This window comes from Phoenix dactylifera, chromosome 14 (assembly GCF_051530095.1).
Source record: "Phoenix dactylifera cultivar Ajwa chromosome 14, Ajwa_hap1_PhDact_Kaust_v1.1, whole genome shotgun sequence".
In the NCBI taxonomy this organism is placed as follows: Eukaryota; Viridiplantae; Streptophyta; class Magnoliopsida; order Arecales; family Arecaceae; genus Phoenix; species Phoenix dactylifera.
In genome coordinates, this window is record NC_143203.1 from 28089373 (window position 1) to 28112159 (window position 22787).

The following is a 22787-nucleotide window of genomic DNA, read 5'->3' on the forward strand; positions in this document are numbered from 1 at the left end:
AATGGGCTCAAATGCCGGCGAAGGGTTCATCGCCAGATAAATGCAATCAAAAAAAGGGTAAATTTAGCATCTACTTGCTTTGATTTTGAGAATAGGGACTTAAAAATAGCAAGCGCCAAGCAGGTAGCTATCCCAAATCCTACCCATAGCCATTAATCTGTAAATGCCAACATGCATTCCCCAAAAATTTAGCCAACGTAACCAGCAACCAAACACCAAAGATAGCTCATGACATTATCAACAAGCAACAAGTAGGTGATCATTCTACTACAATCTTCATAGCAAAAATCCTGATACACATATGCATAGGAGAAATGTAGCCCACCATCAAAAAGGCCTCTTGGAATGAAGCAAACAAAAGCTAACAACTGACATAACTACTGAGACATAAAAAGACATAAAAAGGGCTCCCTTGAGCTTACAATCCAAAGAGTAAAACAAAGCAATACCAATTACCCAAGTAAAACTAATATGCTGTTCTCCCATCTCCTTCAATTATGATATCTTTGAATGCACCACCACTTGGAATCATAGGCAAGACATGCTCCTGGTGCGGCACGACAACATCCAACAAGTAAGGCCCTGGTGTCTCCAGCATCTCCCTGATCGCCTCCCTGACATCAGCCTTCTGTGTCACCCGGGCGGCGGGTATGTTGAATCCCTTTGCAATAGCCACCAGATCTGGATATATCTCTGATTCATTTGCTGGGTTCCCTAAGTAAGTATGTGCCCTGTTGGCCTTGTAGAAGCGATCCTCCCACTGCACAACCATGCCCAAGTGCTGGTTGTTCAACACCAAGACCTTCACAGGGAGATTCTCCACCCGAATCATCGCCAGCTCCTGGACATTCATGAGAAAACTCCCATCGCCGTCGATGTCGACAACAGTGACCCCCGGGTTACCGACGGCCGCCCCTGCTGCTGCTGGCAGCCCGAAGCCCATCGCCCCCAATCCAGCAGATGACAGCCACCGGCGAGGCTTCTTGTAGCTGTAATACTGTGCGGCCCACATCTGGTGCTGCCCGACGCCGGTGCTGATGATGGCCTCCCCATTCGTCAATTCTTCAAGCACCTGAATTGCATACTGGGGAGGAATCTGATCCCCAAAAGTCTTGTAGCTCAAAGGGTATTCCTTCTTCTGATGATCTAGCTCCTCCCTCCAAGCAGAAAAGTCGAGCTTTTGATGAAGGCCGCTCTCCTCCAGCAATGCATTCATCCCATCCAACGCCAGCTTCATATCGGCACAGATCGACACATGGGGCTGCTTGTTCTTCCCGATCTCGGCCGGATCGATGTCGATGTGCACAATCTTCGCCCTGCTCGCAAAAGCTTCGAGCTTTCCAGTCACCCGGTCGTCAAATCTGACTCCGAAGGCCAGCAAGAGATCAGCTTTATCGACAGCATAGTTGGCGTACACAGTCCCGTGCATTCCCAGCATCCTCAGAGAGAGCTCATCGGCACTCGGGTAATTCCCAAGACCCATTAGAGTGGTTGTGACGGGGATTCCAGTCAGTTCGACGAAGCGGCGGAGCTCGTCGCCCGAGCTCGAGCAGCCACCGCCGACATAGAGGACCGGGCGGCTGGACTCGGAGACGAGGCGGAGGATCTGGTCGAGCAGGGGGCGGGCGGGGGCCTTGGGAAGGCGGGAGAGGTAGCCGGGGAGGCGGAGCGGTGGATCCCAGACGGGGACGGAGAGCTGCTGCTGGATGTCCTTCGGGATGTCGACGAGCACGGGGCCCGGGCGGCCGGAGGAGGCGAGGAAAAACGCTTCTTTTACGATGCGGGGAATGTCGTCGACGTCAAGGACGAGGTAGTTGTGCTTGGTGATGGAGCGAGTGACCTCGACGATGGGGGTCTCCTGGAAGGCGTCGGTACCGATCATGCGGCGGGGGACCTGGCCGGTGATGGCGACCATGGGGACGGAGTCGAGGAGGGCGTCGGCGAGGCCGGAGACCAGGTTAGTGGCGCCGGGGCCGGAGGTGGCGATGCAGACGCCGGGGAGGCCGGTGGAGCGGGCGTAGCCGGAGGCGGCGAAGACCTCGCCCTGCTCGTGACGGAGGAGGTGGTTGGTGATGGAGGGAGAGCGGGTGAGGGCCTGGTGGATCTCCAAGGAGGCGCCGCCAGGGTACGCGAAGACGTCGGAGACGCCCTCGCGCTCGAGGGCTTCGACAAGGATGTCCGCGCCCTTGCGGGGCTCGTCAGAGAAGAAGCGGCGGAGAGGGGAGGGGGCAGCGGTGGCGGGGGTGGGGGTAGGGGAGGCAGCGGAGGGGTGGGCCGCGGCGGAGACGGAGATGGATCTCCGGAGGGAGGGGGCGGTGGCGGAGACGGAGAGGAGTCTGGGGATGGCCGAGAGGAGGCGGCGGGTGGCGAAGGAGGGCGGAGGGGAGCGATGGATGGCGGAAGGGTTCACCGCTGCGGCTGGCGCCGCCTTCGTAGACGCCATGGTTGCAAGGGATGAGAGAGATCTGGGAGTACTTGTAAATGGTCAGGACGAGCGCTGGAGATAGAAAATCGCACACGTGTTCGGATCCGATCGCCGCCAGGTGGGTCAGATTAGAAAGCGGGGCCGCAGTAAGGGGCGCAGGCGGCGCGGGGTGGCTGTTGCTGCTCCCGCTAGCTTTTGTAAGGTGTCGGCCGGACCGTCCGAGTCGCCCAAGCCCAAAATATTTCGGATAGATCCGAATCTCCATTTTAAGCCGAGCAAGTCCGATCAGGATTCAAATTTACATCGATCAAATCCTAAAAAATTACATATACACATATACATATAAATAAATATATATATATATTCTATTTATATATATATACACATACAAATATATGTACATATATACATATATCCATACATACATACATCCATACATATATGCATATGTAGCCCATGAGCCCACGTCCCATCTGGTTGATCAAGGAAAGGATGCGGGAGCTAGGGTTCTCACCTCCTTCACCTCCCAACGGTGAACGAGAGGCTCTCCTCCTCTCCTCTCCTCTCCTCTCATCTCATCTCCTCCTCATGGTCTAGATCGTCATCCTGGAGCTCATGGTCTAGATTGCCATTCTCTCGAGAGTCCATCGCCTCCATCACTGTTGACTCTGATGTTATGTCACTTAACGGGGGTCATGACGTGCTTGAGACTGAGGCAAAGATCATGAAGGACGGCAAGCTTCACATCACCATGCGGTGGTACAATGCCTCAAAGTCGAACACTACTCTATGAGATCCCACATAGGAATGGCAATCGGATCCGATCGAGTATAAACAGATCGGGTCGGAATGCAGGTCGGGTCAATAAATTACAAATCTGAATCTAACCAATTTATTAAACAGGTCAGAAATTACAACCTGAACCCGACCTGTTTATTAAATAGGTAACCCGATCCGACCCATTTAATCTGTTTAATAAACATTTTATCTGTTTAAATTATTTAAACAGCCCATCCGACCCGTTTAAATATCCCACCTGACCCGTTTAAACAGTCCACTGCCCACGCTGCCCCCTCCCTGTTCTCCCCTCCCTCACCAGGGCCCTCCCCATTCTCCCCTCCCCGTTCTTCCCTCACCAGGGCCCTCCTCGTTCTCCCCTCCCCGTTCTCCCCTCCCACCTCCGTTCTTCCCTCACCCATCTCCTTTTTATTTTTTTGGTAAAACCTCACCCGTCTCCTCCAAGACGTCGCCTTTCCCACCTCATCCGCCTCCCCCTCCCCCCTCCGTCCGCCGGCGGCGGCCGCCGCCCACCTCCCGAAAGCTCCGCCTCGAAAGTCGGAAGGTCCCACGACCCCGACCGCGGCAAGCCCTGGGCTATCGACCGGCGCATCTCCCTCCACGGCCACCACTCCCTCCTATGCTCCTCCGACGACCCCCCGAATCTCAAGAAAATCCTCCGACCCTTGGCCCCCTCCTCCGACCCCGACACTGGCGGCGTCGTCCTCATCGTCGAGTCCCTCCTCACTGACCTCCTCGGCATCATCGAAGGCCTGGCGTCCCCGGATCTTCCGCTTCTCCTCGGCGTCATCAAATCCCACGAAAAGCTTAGATTTGAGGGGACGGCCGGAGGGGTGACGGCCGGAGGGGGCGACGATCGGAGGAGCGACGACCGAAGGGAGACTTCAGCAGCCGAGGGAAGAGAGGGAGAGACGGCGGCTCGCTAGTCGGGGGAAGAGAGGGAGAGATGGAGGAGGGAAAGAGCCGTTGGATCTAAAAATGATCTCCCGCTCCCAACCGTAGGATCTTGAAATTGTTAACCTCCATCTGTTTTATTTGGAATAGAATCAGGCCCAATGTGGCCCATATATTAAACAGGTTATACGGGTTAAACGGGTCAGACATTTAAAACCTGTATCCGACCCAATTAATAAACAGGTTAAATGGGTCAACCTGTATATGATCCGATTCTGTTTAGGCCAAACCCAAACCTGTTTATGGCGGGTCGAACACGGGTCGGGTTGGCAGGTCGGGTCATATTTTGCCACCCCTAGTCCCACAGGTTCTTCACAACCACCCCTCGCCCTTCCAACCTCACCAATGCTAATATTTACTCGCTAGGGTCAACCCACAACCTAATATCGAGAGACTCCAGCTTCTCTACCCAATGTTGTCTACCATCGCCAATATGTGACCCTCTGTTTTTTCTGACTTTTTGATTAAAATCGAGATACCAAACAAATAACAGAGCAAGAAGGCTTGCTTGGCGTGCCACTAGCCTGTGGCTAGAGCTTAAAGAAGATAAGATCCAGTTCGAATATCTTGAAACTTCAAGAACTTTTGAGGATAATGAAATGCTACCTAAATCGACCGTAAAACTATTGTAAAAACTAAAGCATAGTAACTAAAGAAGATAATATAAAAGACAGATTTCATTGTTGTCGAAAAGATCCTCTTTCATAATTACAACATGATATTTATAAGTGCTCTTAAATAGGATGGATACTAATACTGAACTTTGAACATTTATCCTCACTATTGTGTGTCACATGGGCTGTCACGCCCCGAACCCAGCACCCGGGTCCGGTACGCGACCGGCCGCAAGAGTCCTAGAGCAGTGCCCTAAATATCATGCAAGGCCTATGATTAACAAATATTCCAATAAATCCACAACTAATTTAATAATTCAAATAGACAAATCCGACATGTCCAAATAAACAAATTGGTTCAATTACAAAATCTTCAAATGTTCATCGACATCAAAGAAGGATAAACAAACTAACTAACTAATAACTCTGGTACTCGCACTCTGCGCCCATCCCATCCAAATCTATGCATCCTGCAACTCTGGTAAGGAAAAAGAAGAAGAGGGGGGTGAGCTTTACAGCCCAGTAAGAATCCCTACACATCCATACCAACACAATAATAATATGAATTCGAAAACCACGACAAATCGATGCGCATTTCATGAAATCATAAACAGTTTCCATAAGACTCAAATAATCGATATAATTATGAACATCAAGCATCAATAAAAGTCCATAATTATACATCAAACATCAATGAAAGTCTGGCCACATAAGAATGATATAGTATATATATAGCTTATAAATCACTATGACTATTTTCAATGCTTTTTCTTCCTATTCCATGTTAACTTGATCCGGATTAATTATCTTTCCGACTTTGGGTCAAATCTCAGTCACATTTCTCAGCCTATGGTGGGGCAACCAAATTATCACATTTTCAGCCTGTGGCAGGGCCTGCACATTATAGTTCCACATTTCTAGCCTGTGATGGGGCCTACCAAAGTATCACATTTTCAGCCTGTGGCGGGGCCTGCACATTATAGTTCCACATTTCTAGCCTGTGAGGGGGCCTACCAAAGTATCACATTTTCAGCCTGTGGCGGGGCCTGCACATTATAGTTCCACATTTCTAGCCTGTGAGGGGGCCTACCAAAGTACTTTAGCCTGTGACGGGGCCTGCCATAATAACAAGATAAACCCAAAGTCCCTTTTCATACAATCCAGTTTACATCCACACATCAAATCCTTTTTTATTTATTTCTGGCTTTAAACTAACCACGGTCACGTTTCCAGCCCGTGACGGGGCAACCAATATCACATGGTTAGTTTAGAGCACCACATCCATCAGTCCAATTATGTAGGTGTAGGTTATGCGCATGCATGCATCCATCATGATACCAACCACAAGCAAATACGATCATAGTATCAACCACAAGCCAACGCGATCAAAATATAATTTAATATAAAACTATTCTTGATTTATCTGGATTATAGCATATCATACATATCTAAGTATAAAAATATTATATCATGCAGGATTGACGTACAAGGATCCTTACCGAAATTGTAGACAGACTCAAATACAGATCTGGATCACAACCTACGAGCTGGGGTGCTGAGTCCCCTGATCAAAACCTCCTGGCACCGCTGACTCTTCCCCTACAACATCAATTATAAATCACAAACTAAATTATTTAATATTTAAATATTCTAAACCATAATTCACATCTACTATGGGGTCCATCACCAGGTCCCCAAACATCTCAATCCCTCCAGATCTAGGGCAGTCGGGGTGGCCCGACTCCCACCTTGCACCATCGGCCTATGTCGTCGCCAGCCGTGGCCGCAGCCATGCCGGCGACGATGGCCGGTCCCGATGAAGAGACCAACATAAAGGGATGATTCCTCTCTCTTCATGGTTGGGAATACATCTCTCTCCCTCAAATCTTTTTTTTTTTTTTGATCCAAGGACAACAGCCATGGTGGTTGTACCCTCTCCTTCCCCAACCCAACAACACCGCTGGCCGAACCATCGCCGGCTGCCACTGTCGCAGTCGCTGGCAATGGTGACCGACCAAGAGAGGGAGAGAAGGAGAAGTTCCTTCTCATTCTTCTTCTTCTTCTTCCCCCCCCAAAACATACACAGGGTCCCCTTTTTCCTCCCTTCCCTCTCCTCCGTCATCAACAGAAGAACCACCAGGATGGTGGCTCGGCCTTCACCCGACGGCGGCCACCTCACCGTTGTCGCCGGCCGGCGGCCAGCCGACGAGAGGAAGGAGAAAAAGAGATGGGATCGCGAGGAAGATAACCTCGGATCCACTACTCCCGATCACCAACTAAGCCCGAAAAACCCTCTTCGACCCCCACACAACCCGGTCCACCCTACTGCCATGAATCCCGGCCAACCCGGCGGCCGGCGGCGGCAAAATCCGGAGGAGAGGAGCCGAAACAGGGGTACCCTATTTCGGATCCTTCTTCGGTGATTCCGTCGGCCATAACCCAGGAAACCCAACCCAAAACCAGGCAAATAAAATGCAAAGGACGAAGCCATGCTTACCTCGGCCCGATGAGGGTGTTCCGGCGACTTTCCGGCGAGGAATCGGAGGAGGGGTCTTGGGTTTTTCCGCACGGATCCGAGACCTCTTCTCCCGATTTGATCTTCACCGAGGGAGGGAAAAGCTTCCGGCTTCCTCCGCGGCCGGCCGGTTCCTCCCTCCGGCGCTCGTCTCTCCGACGAGTCGCCTCTCCAAGCCGCCGCCGCCGTCCCCCCTCCCTATACCCTCTTCTTCCACGATCGTGCCTAGGGCACGATCGTAAAAAGAGGGATGGGCCCGGTCTTTTCGGGCCGGCCCATCTCTCTTTCCTTTTTTTTTTCTCTTTTTTTTCATGGGGTATTACATACTCTCCCCCTTAAAAAAAATTTCGTCCTCGAAATTAACTTACTTGGAGCCTCAAACTAAAAATATATATATATATATATATACATCCATCATATCATTCCTGATATCTCAAATAATCTCCTTCTTGGAGTACATACTCACAAGATTTTGACATACAAAAATTACAGCATCTCAAAACTTGATCCTTTCTATTTGCCACACGTAGTAAGTTCTTTTGATCTCCTTCAAAAGAATTCCAAACTTCCAACCTTGGATTAAAATGCTATAATTATATCCCAAAGAAATTAATTTCTCTTGACTTTACATAGAGATCATAATTGGCTTGACAAAAATAGGAGAAATCTTTAGTATCAAATGCTCTTAATATTCTATAATCATTTTTCTTTTCTTTCTCCCACATCATTCCAACAAATAAGAGATCCATAGAATCAACAACATTCTCCTGAAACTAACTCAAGTATTTCACCATAATGCCTTTTAGATCAAATATTAATGATCTTAACTAGTTTCAAAATAAGTCAAACCACCACACTTCCGCTGCACACTCTGATTTAATTCATTTAATTCTTTAAAGTCACAAAATGATTTCTGACTAAAGTATCACTTTGCATTGAGACTAAGAAACTCCAAATTTCAAATTTCCAAGTAGAACTAGAGCAAAACCTTTAGATCTTTTTGTCCTCAATTTATATAGAGTGTACATACCATAACTAACCCCCGATCCTTTAGTCAAGTTTAAGGTCACTATGTGATCTCCACAACCTTCTTAGAATCCAAAATATCTAGGTTTAATTTAAAATAAGTTAATCATGGATTTCCTCAGCAATTCGATTAAACAATCTACGTTGATCTTCTTTCCAAAAGATTTACTTCAAATTCAATGGTTTAGAATTCATTGAGCCAATACACTAGAATTTAACTCGATCGATCTCCAGATTTTCCTTCACCAAGATTCTTAACATCCATCAACAATGCTATATATGATAATTCATGTAAGCATCTCATGACCGAAGTCTCTACTCAATATGACATTTATTAGTGGCTTCATCAACAACGACAAAAGATCCCTGCTCAAATCTTAAACCTAGGCTTGAGTTTTAAATTAACACATCAAATAGTCTTCTACAATTATAACTAAAATCCAGTAGCCCAATCCAAACATGAGAATTCAAATAATTAGAATTCTCCCATCAATATGCATACTCTATGGCCTCAAAATAATCAAATACATCCATAGGAAATAGACCTATTTGCAATATCCAACATGCCAACACCAGATATAATCCACATACATTTTCAACTTCGAAGAACGTTCCTTTCAATATTATGAAATCTCCTTAGCTTACTCCAATACTAAATCAACGTACAAATCCCACTCTAATAATTAGCAGCAAAACCAAAAGTATGATCGCAGCAAAACCAAAAGTATGATCACATCAAAATCCACATCAAATTTGAACTTTCAAATCATTTAAATAATATCTGAACATGGTATACTCGATATGCCATTGTTGACCTACACTTATCTTAAGTCAAACCTCTTTTATCATGATCACAGACAATTTATACTTTCCTTCTACACTCATCGAAAACCAAATCCAATGCATACATTTTATCACAATGCCCAGTGATCTCACACCTTAAGCACTGAATTTAATTATCATGTCCCAAATAATCGTAACCTTAAGCTATGATATATTTCTGTCACAATCCCTAGTGATCTTAAATATATGCTCAGATTCCAATTTGTCACAATTTTCAATGATCTTAAACCTCAAACTCTGATGCCACTAAGGCCACAATCCCTAGTGGTCTTAAACCTTAAATTACATTATCATTCCTGTTACAATCTTAGGTGATTATAAACTAAGGCTCTGATAGTTTTCCGATCATAATTCCCCACTCACACTCACCTGAATCTAAATCCTAGGATACCTTAACCTTAAGCTCTGATACCACTCTGTCACGCCCCGAACCCAGCACCCGGGTCCGGTACGCGACCGGCCGCATGAGCCCTAGAGCAGTGCCCTAAAGATCATGCAAGGCCTATGATTAACAAATATTCCAATAAATCCACAACTAATTTAATAATTCAAATAGACAAATCCGACATGTCCAAATAAACAAATTGGTTCAATTACAAAATCTTCAAATGTTCATCGACATCAAAGAAGGATAAACAAACTAACTAACTAATAACTCTGGTACTCGCACTCTGCGCCCATCCCATCCAAATCTATGCATCCTGCAACTCTGGTAAGGAAAAAGAAGAAGAGGGGGGTGAGCTTTACAGCCCAGTAAGAATCCCTACACATCCATACCAACACAATAATAATATGAATTCGAAAACCACGACAAATCGATGCGCATTTCATGAAATCATAAACAGTTTCCATAAGACTCAAATAATCGATATAATTATGAACATCAAGCATCAATAAAAGTCCATAATTATACATCAAACATCAATGAAAGTCTGGCCACATAAGAATGATATAGTATATATATAGCTTATAAATCACTATGACTATTTTCAATGCTTTTTCTTCCTATTCCATGTTAACTTGATCCGGATTAATTATCTTTCCGACTTTGGGTCAAATCTCAGTCACATTTCTCAGCCTATGGTGGGGCAACCAAATTATCACATTTTCAGCCTGTGGCAGGGCCTGCACATTATAGTTCCACATTTCTAGCCTGTGATGGGGCCTACCAAAGTATCACATTTTCAGCCTGTGGCGGGGCCTGCACATTATAGTTCCACATTTCTAGCCTGTGAGGGGGCCTACCAAAGTATCACATTTTCAGCCTGTGGCGGGGCCTGCACATTATAGTTCCACATTTCTAGCCTGTGAGGGGGCCTACCAAAGTACTTTAGCCTGTGACGGGGCCTGCCATAATAACAAGATAAACCCAAAGTCCCTTTTCATACAATCCAGTTTACATCCACACATCAAATCCTTTTTTATTTATTTCTGGCTTTAAACTAACCACGGTCACGTTTCCAGCCCGTGACGGGGCAACCAATATCACATGGTTAGTTTAGAGCACCACATCCATCAGTCCAATTATGTAGGTGTAGGTTATGCGCATGCATGCATCCATCATGATACCAACCACAAGCAAATACGATCATAGTATCAACCACAAGCCAACGCGATCAAAATATAATTTAATATAAAACTATTCTTGATTTATCTGGATTATAGCATATCATACATATCTAAGTATAAAAATATTATATCATGCAGGATTGACGTACAAGGATCCTTACCGAAATTGTAGACAGACTCAAATACAGATCTGGATCACAACCTACGAGCTGGGGTGCTGAGTCCCCTGATCAAAACCTCCTGGCACCGCTGACTCTTCCCCTACAACATCAATTATAAATCACAAACTAAATTATTTAATATTTAAATATTCTAAACCATAATTCACATCTACTATGGGGTCCATCACCAGGTCCCCAAACATCTCAATCCCTCCAGATCTAGGGCAGTCGGGGTGGCCCGACTCCCACCTTGCACCATCGGCCTATGTCGTCGCCAGCCGTGGCCGCAGCCATGCCGGCGACGATGGCCGGTCCCGATGAAGAGACCAACATAAAGGGATGATTCCTCTCTCTTCATGGTTGGGAATACATCTCTCTCCCTCAAATCTTTTTTTTTTTTTGATCCAAGGACAACAGCCATGGTGGTTGTACCCTCTCCTTCCCCAACCCAACAACACCGCTGGCCGAACCATCGCCGGCTGCCACTGTCGCAGTCGCTGGCAATGGTGACCGACCAAGAGAGGGAGAGAAGGAGAAGTTCCTTCTCATTCTTCTTCTTCTTCTTCCCCCCCCAAAACATACACAGGGTCCCCTTTTTCCTCCCTTCCCTCTCCTCCGTCATCAACAGAAGAACCACCAGGATGGTGGCTCGGCCTTCACCCGACGGCGGCCACCTCACCGTTGTCGCCGGCCGGCGGCCAGCCGACGAGAGGAAGGAGAAAAAGAGATGGGATCGCGAGGAAGATAACCTCGGATCCACTACTCCCGATCACCAACTAAGCCCGAAAAACCCTCTTCGACCCCCACACAACCCGGTCCACCCTACTGCCATGAATCCCGGCCAACCCGGCGGCCGGCGGCGGCAAAATCCGGAGGAGAGGAGCCGAAACAGGGGTACCCTATTTCGGATCCTTCTTCGGTGATTCCGTCGGCCATAACCCAGGAAACCCAACCCAAAACCAGGCAAATAAAATGCAAAGGACGAAGCCATGCTTACCTCGGCCCGATGAGGGTGTTCCGGCGACTTTCCGGCGAGGAATCGGAGGAGGGGTCTTGGGTTTTTCCGCACGGATCCGAGACCTCTTCTCCCGATTTGATCTTCACCGAGGGAGGGAAAAGCTTCCGGCTTCCTCCGCGGCCGGCCGGTTCCTCCCTCCGGCGCTCGTCTCTCCGGCGAGTCGCCTCTCCAAGCCGCCGCCGCCGTCCCCCCTCCCTATACCCTCTTCTTCCACGATCGTGCCTAGGGCACGATCGTAAAAAGAGGGATGGGCCCGGTCTTTTCGGGCCGGCCCATCTCTCTTTCCTTTTTTTTTTCTCTTTTTTTTCATGGGGTATTACATACTCTCCCCCTTAAAAAAAATTTCGTCCTCGAAATTAACTTACTTGGAGCCTCAAACTAAATATATATATATATATATATATACATCCATCATATCATCCCTGAGATCTCAAATAATCTCCTTCTTGGAGTACATACTCACAAGATTTTAACATACAAAAATTACAGCATCTCAAAACTTGATCCTTTCTATTTGCCACACGTAGTAAGTTCTTTTGATCTCCTTCAAAAGAATTCCAAACTTCCAACCTTGGATTAAAATGCTATAATTATATCCCAAAGAAATTAATTTCTCTTGACTTTACATAGAGATCATAATTGGCTTGACAAAAATAGGAGAAATCTTTAGTATCAAATGCTCTTAATATTCTATAATCATTTTTCTTTTCTTTCTCCCACATCATTCCAACAAATAAGAGATCCATAGAATCAACAACATTCTCCTGAAACTAACTCAAGTATTTCACCATAATGCCTTTTAGATCAAATATTAATGATCTTAACTAGTTTCAAAATAAGTCAAACCACCACACTTCCGCTGCACACTCTGATTTAATTCATTTAATTCTTTAAAGTCACAAAATGATTTCTGACTAAAGTATCACTTTGCATTGAGACTAAGAAACTCCAAATTTCAAATTTCCAAGTAGAACTAGAGCAAAACCTTTAGATCTTTTTGTCCTCAATTTATATAGAGTGTACATACCATAACTAACCCCCGATCCTTTAGTCAAGTTTAAGGTCACTATGTGATCTCCACAACCTTCTTAGAATCCAAAATATCTAGGTTTAATTTAAAATAAGTTAATCATGGATTTCCTCAGCAATTCGATTAAACAATCTACGTTGATCTTCTTTCCAAAAGATTTACTTCAAATTCAATGGTTTAGGAGTCATTGAGCCAATACACTAGAATTTAACTCGATCGATCTCCAGATCTTCCTTCACCAAGATTCTTAACATCCATCAACAATGCTATATATGATAATTCATGTAAGCATCTCATGACCGAAGTCTCTACTCAATATGACATTTATTAGTGGCTTCATCAACAACGACAAAAGATCCCTGCTCAAATCTTAAACCTAGGCTTGAGTTTTAAATTAACACATCAAATAGTCTTCTACAATTATAACTAAAATCCAGTAGCCCAATCCAAACATGAGAATTCAAATAATTAGAATTCTCCCATCAATATGCATACTCTATGGCCTCAAAATAATCAAATACATCCATAGGAAATAGACCTATTTGCAATATCCAACATGCCAACACCAGATATAATCCACATACATTTTCAACTTCGAAGAACGTTCCTTTCAATATTATGAAATCTCCTTAGCTTACTCCAATACTAAATCAACGTACAAATCCCACTCTAATAATTAGCAGCAAAACCAAAAGTATGATCGCAGCAAAACCAAAAGTATGATCACATCAAAATCCACATCAAATTTGAACTTTCAAATCATTTAAATAATATCTGAACATGGTATACTCGATATGCCATTGTTGACCTACACTTATCTTAAGTCAAACCTCTTTTATCATGATCACAGACAATTTATACTTTCCTTCTACACTCATCGAAAACCAAATCCAATGCATACATTTTATCACAATGCCCAGTGATCTCACACCTTAAGCACTGAATTTAATTATCATGTCCCAAATAATCGTAACCTTAAGCTATGATATATTTCTGTCACAATCCCTAGTGATCTTAAATATATGCTCAGATTCCAATTTGTCACAATTTTCAATGATCTTAAACCTCAAACTCTGATGCCACTAAGGCCACAATCCCTAGTGGTCTTAAACCTTAAATTACATTATCATTCCTGTTACAATCTTAGGTGATTATAAACTAAGGCTCTGATAGTTTTCCGATCATAATTCCCCACTCACACTCACCTGAATCTAAATCCTAGGATACCTTAACCTTAAGCTCTGATACCACTCTGTCACGCCCCGAACCCAGCACCCGGGTCCGGTACGCGACCGGCCGCATGAGCCCTAGAGCAGTGCCCTAAAGATCATGCAAGGCCTATGATTAACAAATATTCCAATAAATCCACAACTAATTTAATAATTCAAATAGACAAATCCGACATGTCCAAATAAACAAATTGGTTCAATTACAAAATCTTCAAATGTTCATCGACATCAAAGAAGGATAAACAAACTAACTAACTAATAACTCTGGTACTCGCACTCTGCGCCCATCCCATCCAAATCTATGCATCCTGCAACTCTGGTAAGAAAAAAGAAGAAGAGGGGGGTGAGCTTTACAGCCCAGTAAGAATCCCTACACATCCATACCAACACAATAATAATATGAATTCGAAAACCACGACAAATCGATGCGCATTTCATGAAATCATAAACAGTTTCCATAAGACTCAAATAATCGATATAATTATGAACATCAAGCATCAATAAAAGTCCATAATTATACATCAAACATCAATGAAAGTCTGGCCACATAAGAATGATATAGTATATATATAGCTTATAAATCACTATGACTATTTTCAATGCTTTTTCTTCCTATTCCATGTTAACTTGATCCGAATTAATTATCTTTCCGACTTTGGGTCAAATCTCAGTCACATTTCTCAGCCTGTGGTGGGGCAACCAAATTATCACATTTTCAGCCTGTGGCAGGGCCTGCACATTATAGTTCCACATTTCTAGCCTGTGATGGGGCCTACCAAAGTATCACATTTTCAGCCTGTGGCGGGGCCTGCACATTATAGTTCCACATTTCTAGCCTGTGAGGGGGCCTACCAAAGTATCACATTTTCAGCCTGTGGCGGGGCCTGCACATTATAGTTCCACATTTCTAGCCTGTGAGGGGGCCTACCAAAGTACCACATTTTTAGCCTGTGACGGGGCCTGCCATAATAACAAGATAAACCCAAAGTCCCTTTTCATACAATCCAGTTTACATCCACACATCAAATCCTTTTTTATTTATTTCTGGCTTTAAACTAACCACGGTCATGTTTCCAGCCCGTGACGGGGCAACCAATATCACATGGTTAGTTTAGAGCACCACATCCATCAGTCCAATTATGTAGGTGTAGGTTATGCGCATGCATGCATCCATCATGATACCAACCACAAGCAAATACGATCATAGTATCAACCACAAGCCAACGCGATCAAAATATAATTTAATATAAAACTATTCTTGATTTATCTGGATTATAGCATATCATACATATCTAAGTATAAAAATATTATATCATGCAGGATTGACGTACAAGGATCCTTACCGAAATTGTAGACAGACTCAAATACAGATCTGGATCACAACCTACGAGCTGGGGTGCTGAGTCCCCTGATCAAAACCTCCTGGCACCGCTGACTCTTCCCCTACAACATCAATTATAAATCACAAACTAAATTATTTAATATTTAAATATTCTAAACCATAATTCACATCTACTATGGGGTCCATCACCAGGTCCCCAAACATCTCAATCCCTCCAGATCTAGGGCAGTCGGGGTGGCCCGACTCCCACCTTGCACCATCGGCCTATGTCGTCGCCAGCCGTGGCCGCAGCCATGCCGGCGACGATGGCCGGTCCCGATGAAGAGACCAACATAAAGGGATGATTCCTCTCTCTTCATGGTTGGGAATACATCTCTCTCCCTCAAATCTTTTTTTTTTTTTTGATCCAAGGACAACAGCCATGGTGGTTGTACCCTCTCCTTCCCCAACCCAACAACACCGCTGGCCGAACCATCGCCGGCTGCCACTGTCGCAGTCGCTGGCAATGGTGACCGACCAAGAGAGGGAGAGAAGGAGAAGTTCCTTCTCATTCTTCTTCTTCTTCTTCCCCCCCCAAAACATACACAGGGTCCCCTTTTTCCTCCCTTCCCTCTCCTCCGTCATCAACAGAAGAACCACCAGGATGGTGGCTCGGCCTTCACCCGACGGCGGCCACCTCACCGTCGTCGCCGGCCGGCGGCCAGCCGACGAGAGGAAGGAGAAAAAGAGATGGGATCGCGAGGAAGATAACCTCGGATCCACTACTCCCGATCACCAACTAAGCCCGAAAAACCCTCTTCGACCCCCACACAACCCGGTCCACCCTACTGCCATGAATCCCGGCCAACCCGGCGGCCGGCGGCGGCAAAATCCGGAGGAGAGGAGCCGAAACAGGGGTACCCTATTTCGGATCCTTCTTCGGTGATTCCGTCGGCCATAACCCAGGAAACCCAACCCAAAACCAGGCAAATAAAATGCAAAGGACGAAGCCATGCTTACCTCGGCCCGATGAGGGTGTTCCGGCGACTTTCCGGCGAGAAATCGGAGGAGGGGTCTTGGGTTTTCCCGCACGGATCCGAGACCTCTTCTCCCGATTTGATCTTCACCGAGGGAGGGAAAAGCTTCCGGCTTCCTCCGCGGCCGGCCGGTTCCTCCCTCCGGCGCTCGTCTCTCCGGCGAGTCGCCTCTCCAAGCCGCCGCCGCCGTCCCCCCTCCCTATACCCTCTTCTTCCACGATCGTGCCTAGGGCACGATCGTAAAAAGAGGGATGGGCCCGGTCTTTTCGGGCCGGCCCATCTCTCTTTCCTTTTTTTTTTTTCTCTTTTTTTTTCATGGGGTATTACATGGGCTACTATTGCCAAAATAGGTAGTGCTTTCTTTCTCTCACATCATGGTTAGTGAAAAAATAGGAATGATTACTCATTTTGGATACTTTGCTTTGCTATACTATACCACATGGGCCACTTTTGCCATACTTGGAGAATAGTGTTACCCTTCTCTCATACCATGAGTAGTGGAGAGACGGGTACTACTATTCATTTTGGACACTTGTCCTTTATATTGTATGCCATATGAACTACTATTCCCACCCATAGTAGGTACCATGACCGCTTCTCTCACATCATAGGTAGTGGTAATAATTGGCTAGCTACCATCATAAGACTGGTCCATTAAGGCCTCATCCTAAGCCCGTAGCTCTCGCCCTTTGGGTATACATCCCAGTTACTTGGCCTGCACACTTGGCATACCGGCTTGCACCTTTAGTGTATCAATCTGCACTCTTGACGTATCAACCTACACTCTTAATGTATCAGCCTACACCCTTAGCGTACCGGCTTATATCCTTGGCATGTTAACTCATATTCTTGGTATTTCGGCGTGCTTTTCTAATATTTGGTCTAAGATTAGCGTCTTTCTAAAAGTAATTAACCTAGTAATTGTGTATTTTATCCTGTTGTCCAAGTACTTCAGCCTATTGGCCAAATATAAATTGACCTACTGGCCGAGTAATTCGGCCTACTAATTATATTCTCAGCCTATACCTTGGTATTTGATCAAAGGTTGACATTCTTCCGGAATTTCATACTCGGCCTACAAAAGATGTCCCTTCTGAAGATCTACCATTACTTGATCTATATTAGATGGCCTTTCGAGGCTTATTATTGTTCAGTCTTCATATTATGATATTGGTATGGATGTGGTATAAACACACTCAACCTCCACCTTAGATGGGTCCTTCTCTACCCTTTGCCACTATTATCGATGTGGGCTCAAAGCAGGCTTGAAGTTAATTGGCATGCAGCCCAATTTTCCAAAAAAGTCCGAGTCCTAGTCTGAAGCCCGAAGCTACCGCCTAAGAAGTAGGCCCGAAGGTTAAGCTCGAGCCTAGCTAATTTTGATCATACCCGGTGTTGAGCCCAACACGACCCCGGCCTAGCCCACCCAATGATCTGGTATATTTCCTACTTGTGGAGTATGGATGGACAAATGCTTGTTATAACACTACATGGATCTACTGCGAGGTTGTATAAAATAAAAACTTTGACGGTCGATTACACTGCCTAAAAATAGGAATGGTAATCGGGTCGGGTCGGGTCGAGTATAAACGGATCGGATCGGGATGCAGGTCGGGTCAACAAATTACAAACCTGAATCTGACCTATTTATTAAACAGGTCAGAAATTACAACATGAACCCGACCTGTTTATTAAACAGGTAACCCGACCCGACCCATTTAATCTGTTTAATAAACAGGTTATTTATTTAAATTATTTAAACAACCCATCCGACCGGTTTAAATATCCCACCCGACCCGTTTAAATAGTCCACCGACCACGCTGCCCCCTCCCCGTTCTTCCCTCACCCGTCTCCCCTCACTAGAGCCCTCCCCGTCCTCCCCTCCCCTCCCTGTTCTTCCCTCAGCAGGGCCCTCCCAGTTCTCCCCTCCCCTCCTCGTTCTTCCCTCACCAGGGCCCTCCTCGTTCTCCCCTCCCCGTCCTCCCCTCCCCTCTCCATTCTTCCCTCACGCGGGCCCTCACCCATCTCCTTTCCATTCTTCCCTCACGCGGACCCTCACCCATCTCCTTTTCTTTTCTTGGTAAAACCTCACCCGTCTCCTCCGAGACGCCGCCTTTCCCACCTCATCCGCCTCCCCCTCCATCCGCCGCCGGCGGCCGCCGCCCACCTTCCGGAAGCTCCGCCTCGAAAGTCGGAAGATCCCACGACCCCAACCGCGGCAAGCCCTGGGCCATCGACCGGCGCGTCTCCCTCCACGGCCACCACTCCCTCCTCTGCTCCTCCGACGATCCCCTGGATCTCGAGGAAATCCTCCGACCCTTGGCCCTCTCCTCCGACCCCGACGCCGACGGCGCCGTCCTCATCGTCGAGTCCCTCCTCATGACCTCCTCGGCATCATCGAAGGCTTGGCGTCCTCGAATCTTCCGCTTCTCCTTGGCATCATCAAATCCCACGAAAAGCTTAGATTTGAGGGGACGGCCAGGGGGGGCGACGATCGGAGGAGCGACGACCGGAGAGAGACTTCGGCAGCCGAGTGAAGAGAGGGAGAGACGGCGGCTCGGTAGCCGGGGGCAGAGAGGGAGAGATGGAGGAGGGAAAGAGCCGTTGGATCTAAAAATGATCTCCCGCTCCCAGCCGTAGGATCTTGAAATTGTTAACCTCCATCTGTTTTACTTGGAATAGAATCAGGCCCAATGTGGCTCATATATTAAACAGGTTATACGTGTTAAATGGATTTAGACATTTAAAATCTGTATCCGACCCAAATAATAAACAGGTTAAATGGGTCAACCTGTTTATGACCTGAACCTGTTTAGACCAAATCCAAACCTGTTTATGGCGGGCCGAACACGAGTCGAATTAGCAGGTTGGGTCATATTTTGCCACCCCTACCTAAAAACAAAATGAATGGACTGAAAATTGATCTTTATAAGAATTTAAATCTACAACCCTGAACTCTGCACATTGACACTGTTTCTTCATCATATAAGCGCATAAACCACATTTTTTTTAATAAGTAACACATCATCCATACTGAAAGTTCAAAAGATTTGCCTGTAGACTAACTTGGGTTCACTGGCTCAAGCTAATTCATCGATAACTTCATTAATATTTTCATCTTGTTTAAGAGACTTACTTCATGCATAATAATATTTCTATTTAAGTAGTTATCAGGCTTTAATAAGTTGCAAGCAAATTCATGGGTACTATCATCAACTTTTCTCTTGTAATGATTATCATTGCACATCTAAACCAATCTAATCTAATCTAGTATATCTAATACACACGCACACTCCCACGCGCGCGCGCGCGCACACACACACACACATATATATATATATATATATATATATAATAAGCAATCTACTTTGATACTTTGGGCATGATTCAAGAAAAAGTTGGCAAAATATTAATGAAAAATAACAAAAAGTTGCTCAATTTCCCTATAAAACCGTGCCCTATAACCACACCTTCATAAGTCACGTTTTAGACCTTTACATTCTTTTCATCGAAGAATGCAAACACATAAATGATACATCCAACATCAAGATGATACGATACAGGTTCCAACGAACTCTCAAAAATTTAAAGAATTTTGGCTGGCTGCTCCTGCATGAGCCATTTGATCCCCCCATAAGTTCGATAGCAGCTGCGCTGGACTTCTCTCATGTTAACCAAAACAACTACATTACCTAAAACTATCAAGCCCTCTTTTGAGCAAAGCGCTGCAGTGATTTCGGCAACTCCGCCTCAATTGTCCTCTACTTCTTTGCATGTCGCTCCTCCATCTGCTGCTCCAAGAATGGCCTCTTTTCTCGCTCCTTTCCGGCGAGCGGACTTCTTGCATGCCATTCTCAGAGGAGATCAACTTTTCTACACCTCGGTCATCCCATGCTGCTCGATTCTTGCCGACCTCAGGGTCAACCGAGCAGCGCTTTCACCTCGGCATGGAACTCTGCGGCAACCCATGCCATTTAGAAAACAATCCAAGGAGCATGGGCATGTGCAGCCATTTTGTAGGTGAATTATTGGCTTGATTTATGCCATTAGTAGTGTGAATGGAGGCTAACAATCCCCTACCCAATCTAAAACCAGCTTCAAACATAGATTGGGGTATAAAAAATAAATCCAATAAACTAATGGATAGGGTTTGGATTCCAAAATTAGACCTCAGGTGTTATTGGATTGAGTTTGGTCTTAGATAAATCCAGATAAATCTAAAACCCAAGACAATTATATGCACACAAATATATACTCCTATAGATAAATAAATAAGTGCATCAAACAATTTTTCAATCATAAAAGAAAAAAAGATAAAAAGAGAGAGGTAAAACCATAACCTATCTTATTCCACCAAATTTTTATCCATTATATTTATTTTAATCTTTTCAATATATTTACTAGGATTTAGTATTTATACTAAGCTTGAGTATTGTAGGAATTTTTTATTCATCATGTCTGTTGATCAGCTGAATGCTTAGCTAACAAATAATAGTTGAATAGAAGCCCTCATTTGGATATGTTTTTAATTTTGTTTTATATTTTCATGATTCACCGTAGCATTTGAAATACATTAAATAATTATAAATATCTAAAAAATCCAGCAAAAAAACTTGTTAATACTTGATTTCTGCTAGAACTCTAACTTTTTGGGATCCAAAACTAGATATGGATGCAGAGTTCTAATTGAATTTGGATTTAATAAAAATATTTTGAATTTGAATAAGTATATGACCAAACCCAACCCATTGATGACTCAAGTGCTTTGCCAAGGACCCACAAATACTAATGATTTACCATCCGCCACTCCTGGGACATCTGGCATTAGAGTTATAATTACGTACATTCCAACTATCATTTTTTCTGTGAAGGAAAAAACTATCGCCGACTGGCTAGCCAACTTTGCAGCTAATCGTACGATTGATATTTTATGGATTAATATTTTATCCTCCTACTTGCAGAATTTTGCTTACACTAATATTGTAGGACATATTTATTATCCATATTTATAAAAGAGACAATTGAGAGGGGAAGGAATAGAGTTGAGACTCTCACAAAGAAACTCACCTGAATGATGCGCAGCGAAGAAGGTAATCTAATCAACAGCATTATTCACCTTCCAATAAATGTACTTTAGAGGGTAAGAAATATGGAAAGAAAGAAAGAACCCCTCTCCGGCATGCTTTTCTGTTTTACTAATTGTTGCATCAAAATACTCATTCTTTTTCTTTTTTTTCTTTTTTTTCTTTTTATTGGCCTCATGAAAGTGGATATCGTGATCTAATTTTGGTTCGTATTTATTATGAATTTACAAATGCAGAGATGAAGACACGACTCAAACCCTGATTATTTGATACCCAAATTTCAATGCCTTTTTGACTAGTTCTCCCGTTCGCATATACTTCGAAGTACAACAATATGGTTAAAGATGGTCCTGACATGGATTTAATCTCTTGATGGCCATACTAGAAATGGGGATCCAATCCTGCCTTCATCAGATTTCTGAGAGTCTAGGGGTATTATTAACTGTTAAGGGAGGCTACCTCCCATTTTTACAGCCTAAAATTGCCGGTAGACTGGTAAACCAAAAAATAAAAAATAAAATAAAGAAATGAAGGGAAGCAGTCCACTAGAAGGCAATGCCGGGCCTGGTCCCTGCTACCAAATCGAAGTTAAAAAGATAGCCCGTGATTGCAAAAAGCGGGCTAGGCCTGTCCTCACATGTATCCTGTTTAAAAAACGGGCCCGGCCCGTTTCCAGAACCCTCCTCGAACCTCCCTGTTTTAAAGCCAGCCGAACTCCAAAATGTATTTGACTCAAACATTTTGGCATCTTTTAAATATCTCTCTAATCAATCAGATGCTACATAAAAACCACTATGATTTTATTATTCAGTGACGATTTTTTGCCAACAAATAAATCCATTATTATGTTATATTTTCTCATAAATGCCTATAATTGTTAGCATACTTTTAGGGATCACGTAACAACCTACATCATCCATAATATTTTTCTTTATTAGCGTGTATCTGCCTATATTATTATTTTTTTGTTAGCATGATCTTATTAGAGTAATTTTAGAGATCATGTAATAGCTTATATCAGTCAATAATATTTTCTATTATTAGCATGATCCTATATCAATCTATATTTTTTTTTATATGGAATCTATATGCGAGCATATATAACCCCTGAGATGCGCCGAATGTGACGTAACAGAAAAATAAAATCACTTTTCTTTCTCTC

At 44.5% G+C, this 22787-nt stretch overlaps 1 protein-coding gene and 3 long non-coding RNA genes across 6 annotated transcripts; all 4 read right to left on the minus strand.

The window, feature by feature from the left end:
• Positions 1 to 234: 234 nt before the first annotated feature.
• Positions 235 to 2660, minus strand: CSR1 (chlorsulfuron/imidazolinone resistant 1). The gene has a single exon (XM_008800718.5). It carries the CDS (start codon positions 2441 to 2443, stop codon positions 467 to 469), a length of 1977 nt encoding a protein of 658 aa, XP_008798940.1. The 5' UTR covers positions 2444 to 2660; the 3' UTR covers positions 235 to 466.
• Positions 2661 to 5084: 2424 nt separating this feature from the next.
• On the minus strand, positions 5085 to 7449 carry LOC120112700 (uncharacterized). Of its 2 annotated transcripts, XR_016398300.1 has the most exons (3): positions 7289 to 7449; positions 6291 to 6390; positions 5085 to 5269 (listed from the first exon to the last, which is right to left on the minus strand). It is a non-coding gene; the product is annotated as an uncharacterized LOC120112700 (long non-coding RNA). The 2 variants fall into 2 exon arrangements; XR_015973020.2 differs by lacking the exon at positions 7289 to 7449 and having other exon boundaries at positions 6291 to 7262.
• A 2250-nt stretch (positions 7450 to 9699) lies between these two features.
• On the minus strand, positions 9700 to 12205 carry LOC148700150 (uncharacterized). 2 transcript variants are annotated; one of them, XR_016398299.1, is made up of 3 exons: positions 11903 to 12205; positions 10906 to 11005; positions 9700 to 9884 (listed from the first exon to the last, which is right to left on the minus strand). It is a non-coding gene; the product is annotated as an uncharacterized LOC148700150 (long non-coding RNA). The 2 variants fall into 2 exon arrangements; XR_005514300.3 differs by lacking the exon at positions 11903 to 12205 and having other exon boundaries at positions 10906 to 11876.
• A 2108-nt stretch (positions 12206 to 14313) lies between these two features.
• On the minus strand, positions 14314 to 18296 carry LOC148700151 (uncharacterized). The gene is made up of 2 exons (XR_015973180.2): positions 15526 to 18296; positions 14314 to 14498 (listed from the first exon to the last, which is right to left on the minus strand). It is a non-coding gene; the product is annotated as an uncharacterized LOC148700151 (long non-coding RNA).
• Between the last annotated feature and the right edge of the window lie 4491 nt (positions 18297 to 22787).